This window comes from Anolis carolinensis, chromosome 1, assembly GCF_035594765.1.
Source record: "Anolis carolinensis isolate JA03-04 chromosome 1, rAnoCar3.1.pri, whole genome shotgun sequence".
NCBI classification, from domain to species: Eukaryota; Metazoa; Chordata; class Lepidosauria; order Squamata; family Dactyloidae; genus Anolis; species Anolis carolinensis.
The window spans coordinates 41438206-41456623 of record NC_085841.1 but is presented as its reverse complement, the minus strand read 5'-3'; the positions used below and the strand labels follow the sequence as shown (position 1 = coordinate 41456623).

Genomic DNA, 18418 nt, shown 5'->3' with positions numbered 1-18418 from the left:
TCAATACTCAGCCTTTGAAAATACAGCCTTGTGATCTCAGCTATTAAAACCCGGCACTTGTGTGTGATGGGGCGGGAGTGCTGATTAATTGAAATTTCAGCTTTGAAGCTATGGATTAGCTGCATGCATGGTGCAAACTTTTAATGTACTTATTTTAAACAAAATTACTAGCTGGAAATCTTAAACATATTTTGGATATGGACATGTGTGATACCATTGTTTCTTGAAAAACAACAGGCTGTCAAAAGCAGTCAATTAAAAAAATAATAAAGCCCTTTCCCTGGAGACAAGTTTCACAAGGCTGCCTGGCAAAATTTACTGGTATATTAAGTTCATGAAGAATTGATTTTTCAACTTCTACTTCAGATCACTGAGTTATATAAAGGAGACAAATAATTACAATGTATAGATGTTCTCAATACATCATTTGAGTAACTCATTGTGTGATTATTTTCAAAGCAAAGGTAAAGACGTTACAGCCATTAAACCTTAAACAAACACAATTTATTATCTGTATTTCTTGAGATTAAATCTAATGGTCTAAAAGTCTTAGCTTTTAGTATCAAGCACTTAGGAAATTTAATATGCAATTTTATCAGAGAGGTTTTATTAAAAGAAAGATAATGTTGGGGTTAGAATATTTTAAAAAAATGAAACTTTGACAGATTAGGGAAAGATGGACTAGAGGAGTAATTGCAAAAGGGTAGCAAAGCCTAAAACATTACAAGAACCTGTGATCTCTAAGTTTTACTTAGAGCTTTAACACTTCACACTGCTTACCTGGATTAAGTTACTGCTAAATTGGATTTGAAAAAGAATTAATGCTTCAGTGAGCAAACAATCTCTAACTCTTAACAGGCAAGATGAGATGCTCATTTCCATATTTGCCTAATAACAATATGTTTTTGAATAATTTTCGAAGGGACTGGTATGTATTGGAAACAGGATATTGGATTTAATGTGCAAAGAGGCTTATCAACCATATCAAGTTGCTGATAAGCTATATGAAGTTCTCTTTTGGATTTCTACAACCAATCACAGTAAGCACTAAAGACTAAAACAACCAGTGACAAGGCAAAAAGGCACAAACAATGAATAAGGAATAGAATGATCAATGGAATATGACTTTAAAACAGCTCTCACCAAAATGGCTGCATTTGTATAACACTCCTGCCAAAACCAGTATGTGTTGGGTATATATATGATAATGGAAATAGCTTGCTGAACTGAAAAATTATCTGGCTAGAACAAGAAGGCATGAATAAATCTAGTCTTCAAATCATCCTCCTAGAAAAATTATGTATATATATTTCACAACAGTTGAACATTGAATCTTTTGAGGATGTGGGGAGAAATCAGACATTGAATATGAAGATTCCCATACAGAGTTCTATTTCCCTGTGTGATTCTCTGCATATTGGTAGGTTTCTCACTTCTTCCCTCTTCAGTGTGTGTGTGTGTGTGTGTGTGTGTGTGTGTGTGTGTGTGCACATGTGCATAGACATGTGGTAAGACTCAAAGAAAGGTCTTTAATGCCTCAGTTTCTCACCCACCACTCCTTTCTCTTCCACTTCCCCAAACCCCAGTCTTGCACTCTATAGCTCCACCATTGCTCGTCGGAATTTTAAAACCTTAAATCCTGCCTTCAGTGAAATTGTGAGAGAAAAGCAGTGAAATAAGTATTTAATTAATTATTTAATTATTAATTCCTCTGCCTCACAGTTTTGTGAATTACTATTTAATCATTTTGACTAATTCTGTTTTATTTGGTAGTTATTCGTGTTATCCATGTATTGTTTGCCAGTTGTAAAGCTGTACATTTGCTGTTTTGTGGGGCAAGGGGTGCAGGACTTCCATGAGAGTGAATTCAGCATTTTTAAAAATACAATTTTATTGTGATTCATGTCAGTTGCTATTATATAAATATCAATTAATATAATCTTTAAAAATAATTTGTTTAACTTGAAAAAACATCTCTCTAGGAATTTTGGGTTCTCTAGCATGGCTAGAGAGAACCAGCTGGAAGCTGAGCATAGGAGGATTTAGAGATTCTAGATTAACATTTCAATCAAATTTGTGAAGAACCAAAATCATAAAAGTCAAAACCACAAATGTGAAAGGCTGGCTGTATTGTGTGTTCATTGATATTTTCCTTTAAATAGTTATGTGTGGATATTGCTTATAGAATACAACCTATTAGAGATATACCATTGTCAAGATAAAAATAACTCACCTCTATGCATGAGTACTTGGAATATGTATGCGCTCAGAAAACATACTTAGCTGTAGAAACTGACACAAATATAAGATAGTGGTGTAATTTCCTTATCTAATTGGATGGGACATTTCCATTGACACAGGATGAGTCTTCATTTGTTTTCCATAATCTTTAATGATGTGGGGACTGCAGGGTGGGGGAAGGGAATGGGTGTGAAAGGATGCCAATCTATAACAGAAAACTAGTAAACCAAATAACATCGTTTGGACCAGGGGAAGAGAAAGGGAAAGGACAGTGTGATAGGGGAGGAGGGTGTTCTGATGGGTGGGGAGCCCCTATAGAGGTGGTGTCTGGGAGGGGGAGATACGGGAAAGGGAGACCAAATCATTTAATTCGGCCTAGGGTTTTTGGTAGGACTTTAATAGTTCCAAAACGGTCTCCTGACATAGCTAATCTGGGTAGCCAGGATGGCGGTCCCTCCAGGTTAAAGGTGGTGCTGTTTAATGCCAGGTCAGTGAACGGAAAAACATCTTTCATCCAAGATCTCATCTTGGATGAGCATGTAGACCTGGCATGTATTACGGAGACCTGGCTGGACGAGATGGGAGGAGTTAATCTCACCCAGCTCTGCCCGCCAGGTTATTCCGTACAGCACCAGCCGAGAACTGGAGGGAGGGGAGGTGGGGTCGCGGTGGTCTATAAGGATTCCATCCCCCTGACCAGGTGCCCCGTCCCACAGTCGACCATGTTTGAATGTGTCCACCTGAGGGTGGGAGACCGGGACAGATTAGGGATTCTGTTAGTGTACCGACCACCCCGCTGCACTACAGTCTCCCTGCCTGAGCTAGCTGAGGTGGTCTCGGGCCTGGCGTTGGAGTCCCGGCGGCTCATAGTGCTGGGGGACTTCAATGTCCATGCCGAGACCAACCTCTCAGGTGCAGCTCAGGACTTCATGGCCGCCATGGCAACCATGGGGCTGTCCCAATTAGTAACAGGCCCCACCCACAGTGCGGGACACACACTGGACTTGGTCTTCTGTCAGGGATGGGAGGAAGGTGGCGGTGTGGAGGAGCTCACCATCGCTCCGTTGCCATGGACCGACCATCACCTGATCAGGTTTAGACTTACTGCGCCCCCCAACCTCTGCAGGGGTGGTGGACCTAAAATGGTCCGCCCCAGGAGACTTATGGATCCAGAAGGATTCCTGACGACTCTTGGGGAATTTCCCGCCTCCTCGGCAGGTGATCCTGTTGATGCTCTGGTCTCTCTCTGGAATGGAGAGATGACTAGGGCAATAGACACGATTGCTCCGGAGCGTCCCCTCTCGAGTAACCGAGCTAAACCAGCTCCTTGGTTTACTGAGGAGCTGGCAGCGATGAAGCGAAAGAAGAGGGAACTAGAGTGCGTGTGGCGATCAGGGTATAACGAGTCAGACCGAACACGGCTAGGCTCCTATCTTAGGGCATATGCCGCGGCAATCAAAGCTGCAAGGAGAGCCCACCTTGCGGCCAACATTGCGTCCGCACAGAACCGTCCGGCGGCGCTGTTCCGTGTCATCAGAGGGTTGTTAACTCCCACCAATCAAGGTGGGAGCCCTGATAACTCGGCAGCCCGCTGTGAAGCATTTGCTCGGTTCTTTGCGGACAAAGTCGCTCTGATCCGTTCCGACTTTGACACCATATTAACGGCAGTCTCTGAGGATGTAACGAGTGCACCTGCTTGTCCAGTTTTGTTGGATTCATTTCAATTGGTTGAGCTCGAGGATGTGGACAAGATCCTGGGAGAGGCGAGACCGACCACATGCATCCTAGACCCCTGCCCATCCTGGCTGGTGAGAGAAGCCAGAGGGGGTTTGGCCGAGTGGGTGAAGGTGGTGGTAAATGCCTCCCTTCGGGAGGGCAAGTTTCCAGCAAGCCTAAAAATGGCTGTGATCAAGCCGCTGTTGAAAAAGCCATCATTGGATCCCACTCAATTCGGAAACTTTCGGCCTATTTCCAATCTCCCCTATTTGGGCAAGGTCTTGGAACATGTGGTTGCTTCGCAGCTCCAGGGTTTCTTGGTTGACACTGATTTTCTGGATCCGGCACAGTCTGGCTTTAGGCCGGGGCATGGTACTGAGACAGCCTTGGTCGCCTTAGTCGATGATCTACGCCGGGAACTGGACAGGGGGAGTGTGTCCCTGCTGGTTCTGCTGGACCTCTCAGCGGCCTTCGATACCGTCGATCACGGTATCCTTCTGGGACGCCTCGCAGGAATGGGACTTGGAGGTACTGTCCTGCAGTGGCTCCGGTCCTTCCTGGAGGGTCGGTCCCAGATGGTGTCATTGGGGGACGCCTGCTCGGCCCCACAACCGTTGACTTGTGGGGTCCCGCAGGGTTCTGTACTGTCTCCCATGTTGTTTAACATCTACATGAAGCCGCTGGGAGAGATCATCAGGAGTTTCGGGGTCCGGTGTCATCTGTACGCAGATGATGTCCAGCTCTGTCACTCCTTCCCACCTGTCACTAAGGAGGCTGTTCAGGTCCTGAACCGGTGCTTGGCCGCTGTGTCGGACTGGATGAGGGCCAACAAATTGAAATTGAATCCAGACAAGACAGAGGTCCTCCTGGTCAGTCGGAAGGCCGAACAGGGTATAGGGTTACAGCCTGTGCTGGATGGGGTCACACTCCCCCTGAAGGCGCAGGTGCGCAGTCTGGGGGTGATCCTGGACTCATCGTTGAGCCTGGAGCCCCAGGTCTCAGCGGTGGCTAGGGGAGCCTTCGCACAATTAAAACTTGTGCGCCAGCTGCGACCGTACCTTGGGAAGCCAGACTTGGCCACGGTGGTCCACGCCCTTGTTACATCCCGTTTAGACTACTGCAACGCACTCTACGTGGGGCTGCCTTTGAAGACTGTTCGGAAGCTTCAATTAGTCCAACGGGAAGCTGCCAGGTTAATAACTGGAGCGGCGTTCAGGGAGCGTACTACTCCTCTGTTACGTCAGCTCCACTGGCTGCCGATTAGCTACCGAGCACAATTCAAGGTGCTGGCTTTAGCCTATAAAGCTCTAAACGGTTCCGGCCCAGCTTATCTATCCAAACGTGTCTCCCGCTATGACCCACCTCGAAGCTTAAGATCGTCGGATGAGGCCCTGCTCGCGGTCCCGTCAGCCTCACAGGTGCGGCTGGCGGGGACGAGAGACAGGGCCTTTTCAGTAGTGGCTCCCCGCCTATGGAACGCCCTCCCCATTGAAGTCAGGCAGGCTCCCTCCCTCCTATCCTTCCGTAGGAAGGTAAAAACTTGGTTGTGGGGCCAGGCTTTCGAATAAGAATCAGCAGCATTAATTACTATTATGTATACTGGAACTCAATTGACAGACCCAGTCTTTTAAACTTGTACACGCCTATCTATATTTTATAAATGCATTTTATGAATGTTATATGTAAGTTAATTTTTTAACTAATTTATAGTGTATTGTACTGTTTTTATATGTCTGTTTTATTGTAAGCCGCCCTGAGTCCCCTGTTGGGTGAGAAGGGCGGGATATAAATATTGTAATAAATAAAATAAATAAATAAATAAATAAATAAATATTTAAAGCCTCCCATATTATGGCATTGTATGAACTTCTAACTGGAAGGCCCTAATTTAAATTTCTGTTCAGCAATAAAACTCCTATTTGGCCTTGGGTCAATTACAACCCCTACTATTCTACCTGTTTGTAAGATTAAACCATGCTGTCCTCATAAAAAGGTAAAAGTAAAGGTTTCCCCTGACATTAAGTCCAGTCGTGATCGACTCTGGGGGTTGGTGCTCATCTCCATTTCTAAGCCGAAGAGCCGGCGTTGTCCATAGACATCTCCAGGTCATGTGGCCGGCATGACTGCATGGAACACCGTTACCTTCCCGCTGAAGCGGTACCTATTAATCTACTCACATTTGCATGTTTTCGAGCTGCTAGGTTGGCAGGACCTGGGGCTAACAGCGGGTGCTCATTCCGCTCCCGGGATTTGAACCTGGGACCTTTCGGTCTGCAAGTTCAGCAGCTCAGCGCTTTAACACACTGTGCCACCAGGGCAGAGCCGGTCCAAAACTGAGGCGAATTAAGCGGTCGTTTGGGTGCCAAACATACGGGGGCGCAGTCGAGACTGCTTTTTCTGTTGATTTGTTGTAAAACATGATGTTTTGTGCTTAATTTGTAAAATCTTAATGTAATTTGATGTCTCATAGGCTTTTCCTTAATCCCTCCTTATTATCCAACATTTTCGCTTATCCAACGCTTTTATTTTTCAGTGATTGTTTTTTTTTGGGGGGGGGGGCGCCAAAATTCTGTTCACCTACACTTGAAAAATACTTAGGTCCGGCTCTGCACCAGAGGCCCCTAATCTTACCTGTTTGTAAGATTAAACCATGCTGTCCTCATATATGTATCATATATGACATGATGGGATAAAAATACAAAGAAAACAACAGCAAATCAACTGAAAGAGAAATCATCACTTCAACTACCGCCATTCAAATGGAGTGGTTGACTCACATATACAACAGAAAATTAATCCAAGAAACAAAATGTAGGCAGAGATATGATAACATTTGTTCAAAATGCTAAGGAGGATACATTGAAAAAAACAAGTACTTTAGTTAAATTCAAAAGCCCCCTTAAATATTTGATACAGAGCATTGGTCAATTCTAAGTCAACAGCGACAATATGCAATGAACTTTTAGCTTCAGACTCTTAAGCCTCTTCCATAAACTCAAATAAACTAGTGCTATCGAACACCACTGGTAAGAAAATACTTTCAATGACTAGAATTATGGTTAAAGTCAACTGAAATTAATTGGGCAGCTTTACAAACCTCTGAAGAATTTGGATTGGGTGTTGAAAGATGAGTCAAGCAACAGTTCAAAACATACATATTACATAAGGACTTTATCTGAATAAATTGATTATCTGGGAGAGGTCTTTCCTCTTCACAGTTTTATAGGAAATCTGTGATTAGATTCTAATTTTTTGTTTTATCTCTGCTAAAAATAGATATCATATAATACAAGTTCTGCAATGCAAAAATTGTTCCTGAAAATTAGTACATATGATCTACTTCTAGTTAAAAAAGGAATTGCCTAGCCTAATTACAATTAGATCATGCTGTTACCTACCAAGTACTATATGTAAGTACTTCTTAAATTACGTTCGTTGGCCTTCAATGGATAAAATATTATATTCTTTCTCCTTATTCATTTCATAATAGAATATTTTTTCTTCCACTGAAGCAAAAATAGAGGTTGGTTCACCTAGCTCAGAAATGGAGATGGAAAAATTGTTTCGTACTAGAAATCCCACTCTTCCCCAGCCAGCATTCAAAACTCACTATTCCAAGCTCTATTTAGAATTGATCTGCATTGGGACCCAACCAAGATTTAAGCTATTTTACAAGTAAGATGAGACCTAATCACCCAGATTCTGTTAGGTTTCTAAGGAATTGACCTTAACCTTTAAAATAAAGAGGCAAACTAAAAGAAATGAACAGATCAGAACAGAAAATCATATTTAAAAGTCTGAGTACAAACTGCAAAATTAACACAAAAGTAACCTTTCAAGAGAACAACAAGACAGGTCACGGATTTATTTTCCTGAATGTAGATGATATTTTATGATACCCCTTTGCTACTTCAATGTTCCTAACTAGTGGAAGTTTTGACTCAGACCCTTACAGTCTCATTAGAGACACAATTCTTTAATCATGTGAGCACATGATAGGGTGCTTTGAATGTGATTTCCTGCTTCTTGGCAGGGGGTTGGACTGAATGGCCCATGAGGTCTCTTCCAACTCCATTATTCTATGATTCTATGACCTGATATAAACAATGCCTGTTACTGCTTCTTCTGGATTTATTCTAAAGTAACCTATATAAACTTTTGTGTGTGCCACTGTAGAGAACTAAATTCTTGAAATTCCATCTGCAAAACAAGAGCGTTGTTCTTAGAAACCAGAAGATATGATCATCTACAACAGGTTGTGATGTACTTTCCCTTTGTCTTTCATCAGACACCACAGTATGTCACAATACATGTAGTTATGGGCTTTAGAAGTTCAGAACATCCATTTCTATGTTTGGAAATTGAAAATGGTGTCTCTTGTTTGCTGCAAAGCTGTATTTATGACATTTTGGTATCACATTTATGTTTATTTTTGTGCTAAATTTGCCATTTGTTCTCTGACCTTTTGAAGATTATTCCCTGAAGCTTTAAAGACCTGAGCAGTTTAGGAGCCAGGTACCATAATGATCTTTTATCCCCAAATGTGCCAGAACAATGTGATCACCTTTATAAGGTCTTCCCATCTTCACAGGTTGGACAATTGTTCAGTAGAAATAGTCCTTTCAGGCTTTAACCTCATATTGTGTTTCCACCTGACCTGAAATCTCCCTCCAGGATATTGTAATCTATGGATATTCAAGCAATCCAGTTTCTTCTTCCACCGTGTTCAAACTCACTGGTAGCTAGCTATGTATGTATGGCCCTATTTCCTTTTTGAACAAGGATCAAGCAAGTGTGGTATTAAAGGATGTCTGCATTTCTGCTTGGCAACAGTAAAAAATTGTATGGCCCATTAATGAAAACAGGTAATGCTATTGAAAAGCAATGAGGCATGTATAAACACTAAAATATACCTTCTACAACCTTTTTTCTGCAACCTGACTGTTTACTCTGGGGACTAAATATACAGCTCTAAAAATGTGATTGAGACAAGAACTCCACATTTATTCCTTCTTTAGTAGAAATTAATTGAGGCAGGGAGTTGCCCTGCAAAAAAAACCCAAAAAACTTCTGCCTTTCAATCAAAGGCATTGATCAATTAACAGAACAAGGGGGGGGGGGGGGAAACTAATTAAAAAGACTAATATTTCCTCACTTCAGCAGTGCCAGTCACTTAATTAGAAGGGTCCCATCAGATGATTAGGCAAACAAAGTTTTAATAGAAGTTTTATTAAACACTCACTTGTAATCTTAATCAAGCAACAAAGCGGTGAACTGTTAGAAAGCGATTTGTTCATTCCTTACAAGAGAACCGAGAGATTTTTAGTAAAAGTAAAATATGCTACTCAGTTCAGAGACCTTGAACAAATTGTTATTTTACATTAGCTCAGTTTTAACATCTGCAAAATGGTGATGTGCAAGTGTATTAGCAGGGTCATATTCATCTATCTTCAGGGTATAAAAGCAAATGAAACCATGTCCAGATCTTCTTTAAACTTTTCAAGCATATGTTTCTCCTTGGAATGATGTTTCTGAAGAAAGCAAAGAGGTTGAAGACAAATAATGACAGGCTTAAACAAAAGCCATATTTGGAAAAGTCACAAGAGAAGAAAAATCTGTTGCCCTAAGCTGAGGCTGAAGTGTCCACATTGTTCAAACAGATACAAAAGCCGGGAGCAGATAGTCTTTGCCATCCCAAAGATATGTACTCTACAACATAAAAGGCTAAGACATAAATTTAAAGAAATATGTGATGCCTTCACACAGGTAGGTCAAACCTCTCCCTCAAGCAGATAATTAGAAGCCTAGGGTGAGTAAATCTTATTAGCCTCTTTCCACCTCATCTGTTCTCACAAGGGGCTAGCAATAGATTCATTCTCCTTCATGTTCCAAATGGATTTGCTGAATATCCTATCCTTCAGCTGCATAGACTGTAAGAATATTAGTGCTTGGTAACTAATATTGGTGACTTTTTTCAAGAAGCTAGTGAAGTTAGCCAGTGGTCATCAGAGTGGTGTGGAAGGCTTTGCTTTCTACATAACTATTGTCACAAATAACATCATTATATTATTTGAAATATGTTTTTCCCCCAACTCAAATAATTTAAAAGTGATGCCCATCAAAATACAACTTTTGGTGGGGCCGGGCTGTGGCGCAACTGTTTAGTAGCCATCTGCAATAAATCACTATTGACCGAGAGGTCATGAGATCTAAGCCCGGGTTGGGTTAAGCCCCTGACCATTAATAGCCTATCTTGCTGTTGACATTAGCAAGATGCCTGGCTCCTTCCTAGCCAATAACAAACATCCTGGGTTACTGACAATTAAGAACAACAACAACAACAACAACAGATATAAAAAGATAATACTACTAAGGTAGAGCTCTTGCGGTAAAGATTGAGAAAGATTCCACAGCAGACAATTAGGTGAAATGTCCACTCCAGATGTTGACCTATGTGAACTCAAGAAACTTCTTAATCTTTTTAGAGGCATTACAAGGATTAAAGGTATATCAATACTTCTTCTGATTGCCACTAGTCAAAAGGATCAGTATACTGACTCCATTCGGATTAATGTCAATATCATCAAATCTCTGAGCTAGTCAATTCCTCTTTGGTTGAAGTTTTTTTTACCCAGCTCAACTCCTGGGATATATTGGCAAGACATAATTTGGGTCAGCCTATCAGGCAAGGTTATGCCCTTTTCAAACCTAAATACTTGCTCTTCCTGCCACAACATTTTTTTCCAAATTGGAAACTGTACTGAAGTTAAATCATCTAGTAAAAGAATCCATATGAGACTGTGAGTAAAAATTAGAAAAAATGCTCCACCACCATCCTCCCTATTTTTACTCTTATTGGGGAGTAAGAAGCTTTGATATTAATGCATGGTAATGGATTATGTATCGCATGCCGGGCTCCATTTTTTAATTAGACAAAACTGATATGGTACAAAGTGGCTCATTACATGATTCTGTATAAATTCCAATGCATCTTAGGAAATGTGTATGAGGTTCTGCTCACATATCTCTTTGTTACACAAAATCAGCATTGCATAAAGTCAGGCATTCCAACTTTATGGTAGGGATAGATGCATCTCTCTTAACATGATCTTTTTTAAAAACAAGAATGTTTTGTAAATGTTGGTACTGTTCTGCTCTTGCATCAATTTGTGAGTATTTTCAAGTGTGTATGCTTTTGCACATAATACATTGTGCATGAAATATATGTATTGTTATTATTATGTTTATTTACAGTATACCCCACTTTTCCTCTCCACAAAGAGACTCAAAGCGGCCCTGTTATATACATTTTGAAAGCACCTTCTTGTAATATGTGCCTTTGGGTATGTATTTTAAAGGATGTATTTTAAAAAATATACATCCGGGCTGTGGCGCAGGCTGTTGAGCAGCTGCAATAAATCACTCTGACTATGAGGTCATGAGTTCGAGGCCAGCCCGTGGCGGGGTTAGCACCCATCAATTAAAAATAAAAAATAGCCCCTGCTCGTTGCTGACCTAGCAACCCAAAAGATAGTTGCATCTATCAAGTAGGAAATAAGGTACCACTTATAAAAAAAGTGGGGAGGCAAGTTTAACTAATTTACGACCTGGAATGAGGAAGTGCCATCAGAGTGGATGATGAAGCAGCTGCTCCCCCCTGTGGCCAGAATCGAACATCCCCTCAGAAAAAGGTTAACTTGCCTCTGCGTCTGTCTGTCTCGGTCTCTGTTTGATGTGTTTATGGGCATTGAATGTTTGCCCTATGTGTGTATAATGTGATCCGCCCTGAGTCCCCTTCGGGGTGAGAAGGGTGGAATATAAATACTGTAAATAAATAGAATAAATAAATAAAATAAAAATTAGAGTAATGCGCTAAAACATTTGGAGATGAAAACTAGAGGTTAACTGAATTCTCATTCACATGTTTGCCTGAGATATACGAATCAGATTGGTTTATATTCAATAAGTTTTAGGTCCTATTAATTTTATTGAACAGTTTCCCTTAAACATTCTCACCAAGAAGACACCTTATTTTGCTTTCCCTTGATTGATTAGACTTTTCTATACACCAGGGCATCTTTTTTATTCTTACGCTAACTCCTTGTTATTTTATTTTAATAGATTAAAATATAGCACTTCCTTTATCACTTGTAGTTATATACTGGTTGTTATTTTAATTCTAAATGACTGTAACTCACATCATGAATATATTTAGATATATTTATATTCTTTTACATGCACACAAGTAAGCAACATGTGCACATGTCCTATCCAATCCCATTCTCTTCCTACCTCTTGTTTACGCACACCCTCCTCTTCTCCCTTGCCTTCCCTTTCTGACTGAATGAGCAGGTTTTCATTTTCTTTCCCATTCCCGCCCATATAATTGAACAAGTGCATGTCCATGTCCTCATGTGGTATCCCCTTTTCCTCTTTCTCCTGCCTATGTGTATCTGGCTGGGACCAGCTATCCTGCCACTCTGATTTCCTCCCTTCTCCTCTCCTCAATGATATAAAAATCCTGGTTTGAAAAGGCATAGCAAGGTAGCAGAAGCAAATAATGTGCGAGTAATTAGACCCATGAATGCTTTACCATGGATATGTGGAGGGCTAGCTGCAATACACCAAGAGATCACACACCATATCATAATTTTTTTGTAGCATTCTTTTATAGAAGTAGGATTTTTTAAAATGTCATTTTCATTTCTGATTTTATTATGAATGTAAAATGGATGCACTTACAGTGTCGCCCTCTGGGAGCAAAGGAAGGGAAGGAATCTTTCATGACCCAGGACAAATTCCATGCAGAAAAATCCAAAGAGTGTGAAGGGATATTTGTTGGTGATTCTGGAATGCTAAAGCCTGCAAAACAAAATGAGACAATTATGCTGAAACAGAGAGATAGACAGACAGATAGATCACTACTGCTACAAGAAAAGCACATCTCAGACATTAGAATGTGGAAACATTTTTTGGATAGAAGCATTCTTGTAAATGGCTTTTATCATTAATGAACCCATTATTCAGTGGCTCCAGCCCATGTTTCCTTGGTCTGAGCAACTGCGGTTTTTCAGATCAGATCAGATCAGTTTTGAGACACAAACTTAATTAGCAACACAAATTCTTCATCGCCCCCTAAATGAAAAGCTGAAATTATATAAAATTGCAGCAATACTTTTCCATGATTTCATACTAATGAAGGGTGAGACAATTGCTCATTTTCAAATTAGGATGTACTAATTGGCAATGTGCTATTTCCCTGTGCTTTTAAAAACCTAGGGTTCTCAAAACTTGCACAATATTTTTGTGTCTTTTTGTTGTCTTTGTTGCATTATAAACACAAAAAGGTATTTGGAATGCATTTTCCTTTAATACTTTTGCATTAGTCCCATCATCAGTCTTTTGTACATTAAATTATGTGGATATACAGACCTGGGAAATTACTCTAAAAAGCCTTCATTTGCTTCAAGAAAGTTTGCTCTCATTTCAAATAAGCCTTACTGCCCTCAATAATAGCAATGCATAGTCAAATTGGATTGGCTGCATCATTCATTGTAGGGGTTTTCAAATAGATCCTCTCTTTCCCAGTCTTATTGTGGAAGAAGGAAAGGATTATGAATATCAGCTCATTTTCAGCATTTGACATTATTTTTGATATCTACATTGATTGACACACTGTTGAAAAGAGATACTTAAATGCATGTAGCTATATATTCATTGGCTATATCATATGAATGAGAAGCTATAAAATGTTATTAAGAGGTTATGAATTCCATTCAGAAATCTTGAATGAGCTTCCCGTAAAGATGGAACAAAAAAGCTACTCCATCATTCTTTTCTTAGAATGCATCTGGTATTCACTAAATACAGGTAACAGCTTAGCAGCGGTCTTGCATTGAGGTTTTCAACTTGCTCACTTGTCCTTAGCACACTGAAGTCTTTGAAATATCCGTTGCTTTTAATTTTTTTAAAAAAACATCAACCAGTTCAATTTTAAATGTCCTACATAATGTATATGTTATCCTGGTAGTAATATACATGCATTATTGCAGGGACAGAATATTTTTGCCCCTCACCCCCAACCCTGACTGGTATTATTAAAATTGAAACTTTTATCAGCTCTAACCAGTAGTCAATAGTGGAGGCTGATGGGAGTTGTAGTCTACCAACATCTGCAAAGTTGCTTCCCATTCTTTCCCAAAGGAAAGGGTTTTGGTTTTATCACACTATGAATTTTGCTGTCATAGACACTCAAAACAAATGTATGAATCTGGGAAAGACTGGGGCATATAGTACTAATGAAATAAACCACCTATTTTGGTTGGGAGAAAGATAATAACTACATTCACATCTGCACAGATGTTTAGTAATGAACACAATTGCCAGTGGAAAAATCTGGTTCTCATTGATCATTTAAACAGCACACACCAGTTTGCTATAAAGCAATGCAGTTCTTAGTCTGTAAAAGAATACAGTATTCCTTCTCACCTTCTTCTGCATCTGCAAGTCACAAAGTATAAATTGCTTTTAATGGAGGGAGGAAATTATTAACTTCTTTACTGAACTCGAAGCAATATCCCTCTGTCTGAAATTGCAAATTCTTGTTGTAAGGTCTCACCTCAGAGCATTTTTCACTCGTTACTTTATTTTTAGCTTCTGGAAAGCTGGCACATAAAGCAAGTACCTTCACACCCTGCTGCATTTCAGTGTCACAAATTAGAATGTTTGATGCAAGCCTTGAGGGATTATCCCCTGTCCCAATGACCCCACATCAGCTCTGGCAGTCTGCTTTCATCTATATCCACCCTGAACACCTGCCAGACCAGCACGGATCTTCTGAGAGGGTGAGATTAGCACTTCTGATGCTCTGATCAGGGAGAAGGCATGTGCAATAGAAACCGAGGGCACAGCAAGCCTGCCACATCATGGAGACCTTTAATTCTTCATCCCTGCATTTTAATAAGCTGTGTTTGACAGCTTAATTTTTCTTTTTCAAGAGTAGATAGAAAACTGGAACCCACCCATGACAAAATTGGTTTGATAGCAATAAATGTCCAGCCATTCTTTTCAGAGATAGTGCCTACTGGCACATGAAGAAGCATATTATCAGGGCAGTTCCACTTACATTATCTTCTGGTCTCTTGGTTTTAAGACCAGGCTTGCTAAATTGTCCATATGTGGAATGACCCCTTACAAAACTACTGTCTCTTAATATTTCCCCATTCACTGACCAATGCACACAAAAGTCAGTTAAACACACACGTGTACACACAATGCCATACACAGTGACATCAACAGTCCTTGGCAGACACGTAACTCTCAACTCCCAACTCCACTTCTACAATCACAACTTGTTTGTGATCTTCGAACTGCTCAGAAACAAGTACTCATAGATTAGAGATCTTCTGGCAAACAAACTAGTAAAATGTGGGCTAGACAAAACTACGGTTAGGTGGATCTGTAATTGGCTAAGCGAACGAACCCAAAGGGTGCTCACCAATGCGTCGTCTTCATCATGGAAAGAAGTGACAAGTGGAGTGCCGCAGGGCTCCGTCCTGGGCCCGGTTCTGTTCAACATCTTTATTAACGACTTAGACGAAGGGTTAGAAGGCACGATCATCAAGTTTGCAGATGACACAAAACTGGGAGGGATAGCTAACACTCCAGAAGACAGGAGCAGAATTCAAAACGATCTTGACAGACTAGAGAGATGGGCCAAAACTAACAAAATGAAGTTCAACAGGGACAAATGCAAGATACTTCACTTCGGCAGAAAAAATGGAAATCAAAGATACAGAATGGGGGACGCCTGGCTTGACAGCAGTGTGTGCGAAAAAGACCTTGGAGTCCTCGTGGACAACAAGTTAAACATGAGCCAACAATGTGATGCAGCTGCTAAAAAAGCCAATGGGATTCTGGCCTGCATCAATAGGGGAATAGCGTCTAGATCCAGGGAAGTTATGCTCCCCCTCTATTCTGCCTTGGTCAGACCACACCTGGAATACTGTGTCCAATTTTGGGCACCACAGTTGAAGGGAGATGTTGACAAGCTGGAAAGCGTCCAGAGGAGGGCGACTAAAATGATTAAGGGTCTGGAGAACAAGCCCTATGAGGAGCGGCTTAAAGAGCTGGGCATGTTTAGCCTGCAGAAGAGAAGGCTGAGAGGAGACATGATAGCCATGTACAAATACGTGAAGGGAAGTCATAGGGAAGAGGGAGCAAGCTTGTTTTCTGCTGCCCTGCAGACTAGGACACGGAACAATGGCTTCAAACTACAGGAAAGGAGATTCCACTTGAACATCAGGAAGAACTTCCTCACTGTGAGAGCTGTTCGACAGTGGAACTCTCTCCCCGGGGCCGTGGTGGACGCTCCTTCCTTGGAGGCTTTTAAGCAGAGGCTGGATGGCCATCTGTCGGGGGTGTTTTGAATGCGATTTCCTGCTTCTTAGCAGGGGGTTGGACTAGATGGCCCATGTGGTCTCTTCCAACTCTACTATTCTATGATTCTATGATTCTATGATTCTATGTAGCAGATCAAATGACATGCCAACCATCCCATGCAAACCTATGCAGTTTTCATCATGTAATCTAACCCATTTCCTCCTTCTCCAAACACATATGAATTTTGTACCAGAGGGAAAGCAGACACTCTCTGGGTACAAATATCAAGGATCACATCTGCTACAGTATAGTTTTGCTTAGTTTAGATCACATAATAGAGAAGCCTTATTTACACTGGGGAGATTAGCTTGGTGCAAATCAGGCCTGAAGCATCATGGACATGTTGAATCTTGAGATGTTGTCCAGATGATCCTGAACTGAATACAGCCCACCAGGCTGCCACCTCCTCTCTGTCATCACTGCCACTCCTAGCTGGCCACAGAACTCCATCTCAGTGACTAGACACTCTGCTGATGTCTAAATGGGGCACCCACACAACCACCAAGGAGGAGGAGGTCACATGGGCACCCTGTTCTGACATTAGCAGAGTCAACTGCAGCAGTCAAATGCTCAAACTGAGTTCCATGACCAATGTGACACAGGTGTGATTCATCGCTTGTCCTTACACATGGTAAATGTAATGGAAGTAGTGTCTGTCTGGGCAGGAAATCAAGCTGTATTGAACCTGATCTCATATTCAAATTGTCATAAAGTCCAGGGATAGTCTAGTTTCAAGTAAACTCTGGAATATCCTCCAATCTTTCCTAAACTGAATAAAAGTGCTTTCAAGTGGAAAACCCAGGATGTTCACTGGAAGTCACTGTGCATTGTGAAGACAGCCCATGGTTTGTTCACATTGAGTATGATTATTTTGGTGCAGAAAGGCAAACTCTGGGTGTATTTTTGTGTGGAAATGCAAGAAGAGATAAGGAGAAGTAGAATTGTGTTTAGAAAGAGTAGCTCCTCAAACTGCACAGAATGCTGGCACACGTGGATGAGAAAGAAGATTTGTTGAGCATTAGGGGCTTTATCAAGAGTCACAGTGGTGCAGCAGCTTAAACTGCTCAGTTGCAGAACTTGCTGATTGGAAGGTCAGCTATTTGAATCCACGGAACAGGATTCCATGGATTCAGCTTCTGCCAACCTAACAGTTCGAAAACATGCAAATGTGAGCAGATTTATAGGTACTGCTTTGGCGGGAAGCTAATGGTTCTCCATGCAGTCATGCCAGCCACGTGACCTAGGAGGCATCTACAGACAACACTGGCTATTCGCCTTAGAAATGGAGATGAGCATCACCCCCGGAGTCGACCAGACTTAATGTCAAAGGGAAACCTTTACCTGTACTAGGGGCTTTATTAGACTAGCATTTTAAAGTGGGCATCTCCACTCTCTTATGTATTTATTCACCCTATTTATATCCCACCTTTCTCTACCCCAAAGGAGATTCAAGGTGGCTTACATATGGTAATTGTTGAATGCCTTAAACACATACAAAACATTACGCTTAAAGTATTAAAATTAATACATATTAAACATTACATTCAATTTTAAAATCACGTCATCCAAAAATCAAAGTCTAAGGTTGTTCCATAGTATTGAACATATTCCAAAACTATTATTGTACTGCTCTATTCTCTGAAAGCCTGATCCCAAAGCCAGGTTTTTACTTTCTTTCTGAAGGCTAGGAGGGAGGGCGCAGATTTAATGTTGCTTAGTGTCTTCTGTCTCCTGCAGAATTCTGGGAAATGTAGTTTAGTAAGGTGAGGACCCCTCTAGCTGAAAATTATAAAGGCCCCACCCCAAACTACATTTACCAAAATTATGCAGGAGACAGAAGATGCCATGAATTTGGGGAGTGACCACTTTAAAACACTAGTATGATAAAGCCCCAGGAGTTCCATTCACAACAGATACTGGAAATTCAGTGGATTGTAATGGAAGGATGTTCAGTTCTTAGAAGCACCCCGCCCCGCCAACCCAACCTTGAGTTGGAATCCTTCCTGGCTGACTGTTTCTT

The 18418-nt window shown here is 41.1% G+C and overlaps 1 protein-coding gene across 1 annotated transcript in view; it reads right to left on the bottom strand.

Annotated features, from left to right (window-relative positions):
• Positions 1-18418, bottom strand: part of alk (ALK receptor tyrosine kinase) — an 855459-nt gene that overhangs the window by 574810 nt on the left and 262231 nt on the right. The window contains exon 2 of the mRNA XM_062973134.1: positions 12700-12819. Within this exon, the coding sequence (XP_062829204.1) occupies positions 12700-12819 (120 nt within the window). The remainder of the gene's footprint in view (positions 1-12699; positions 12820-18418) is intronic.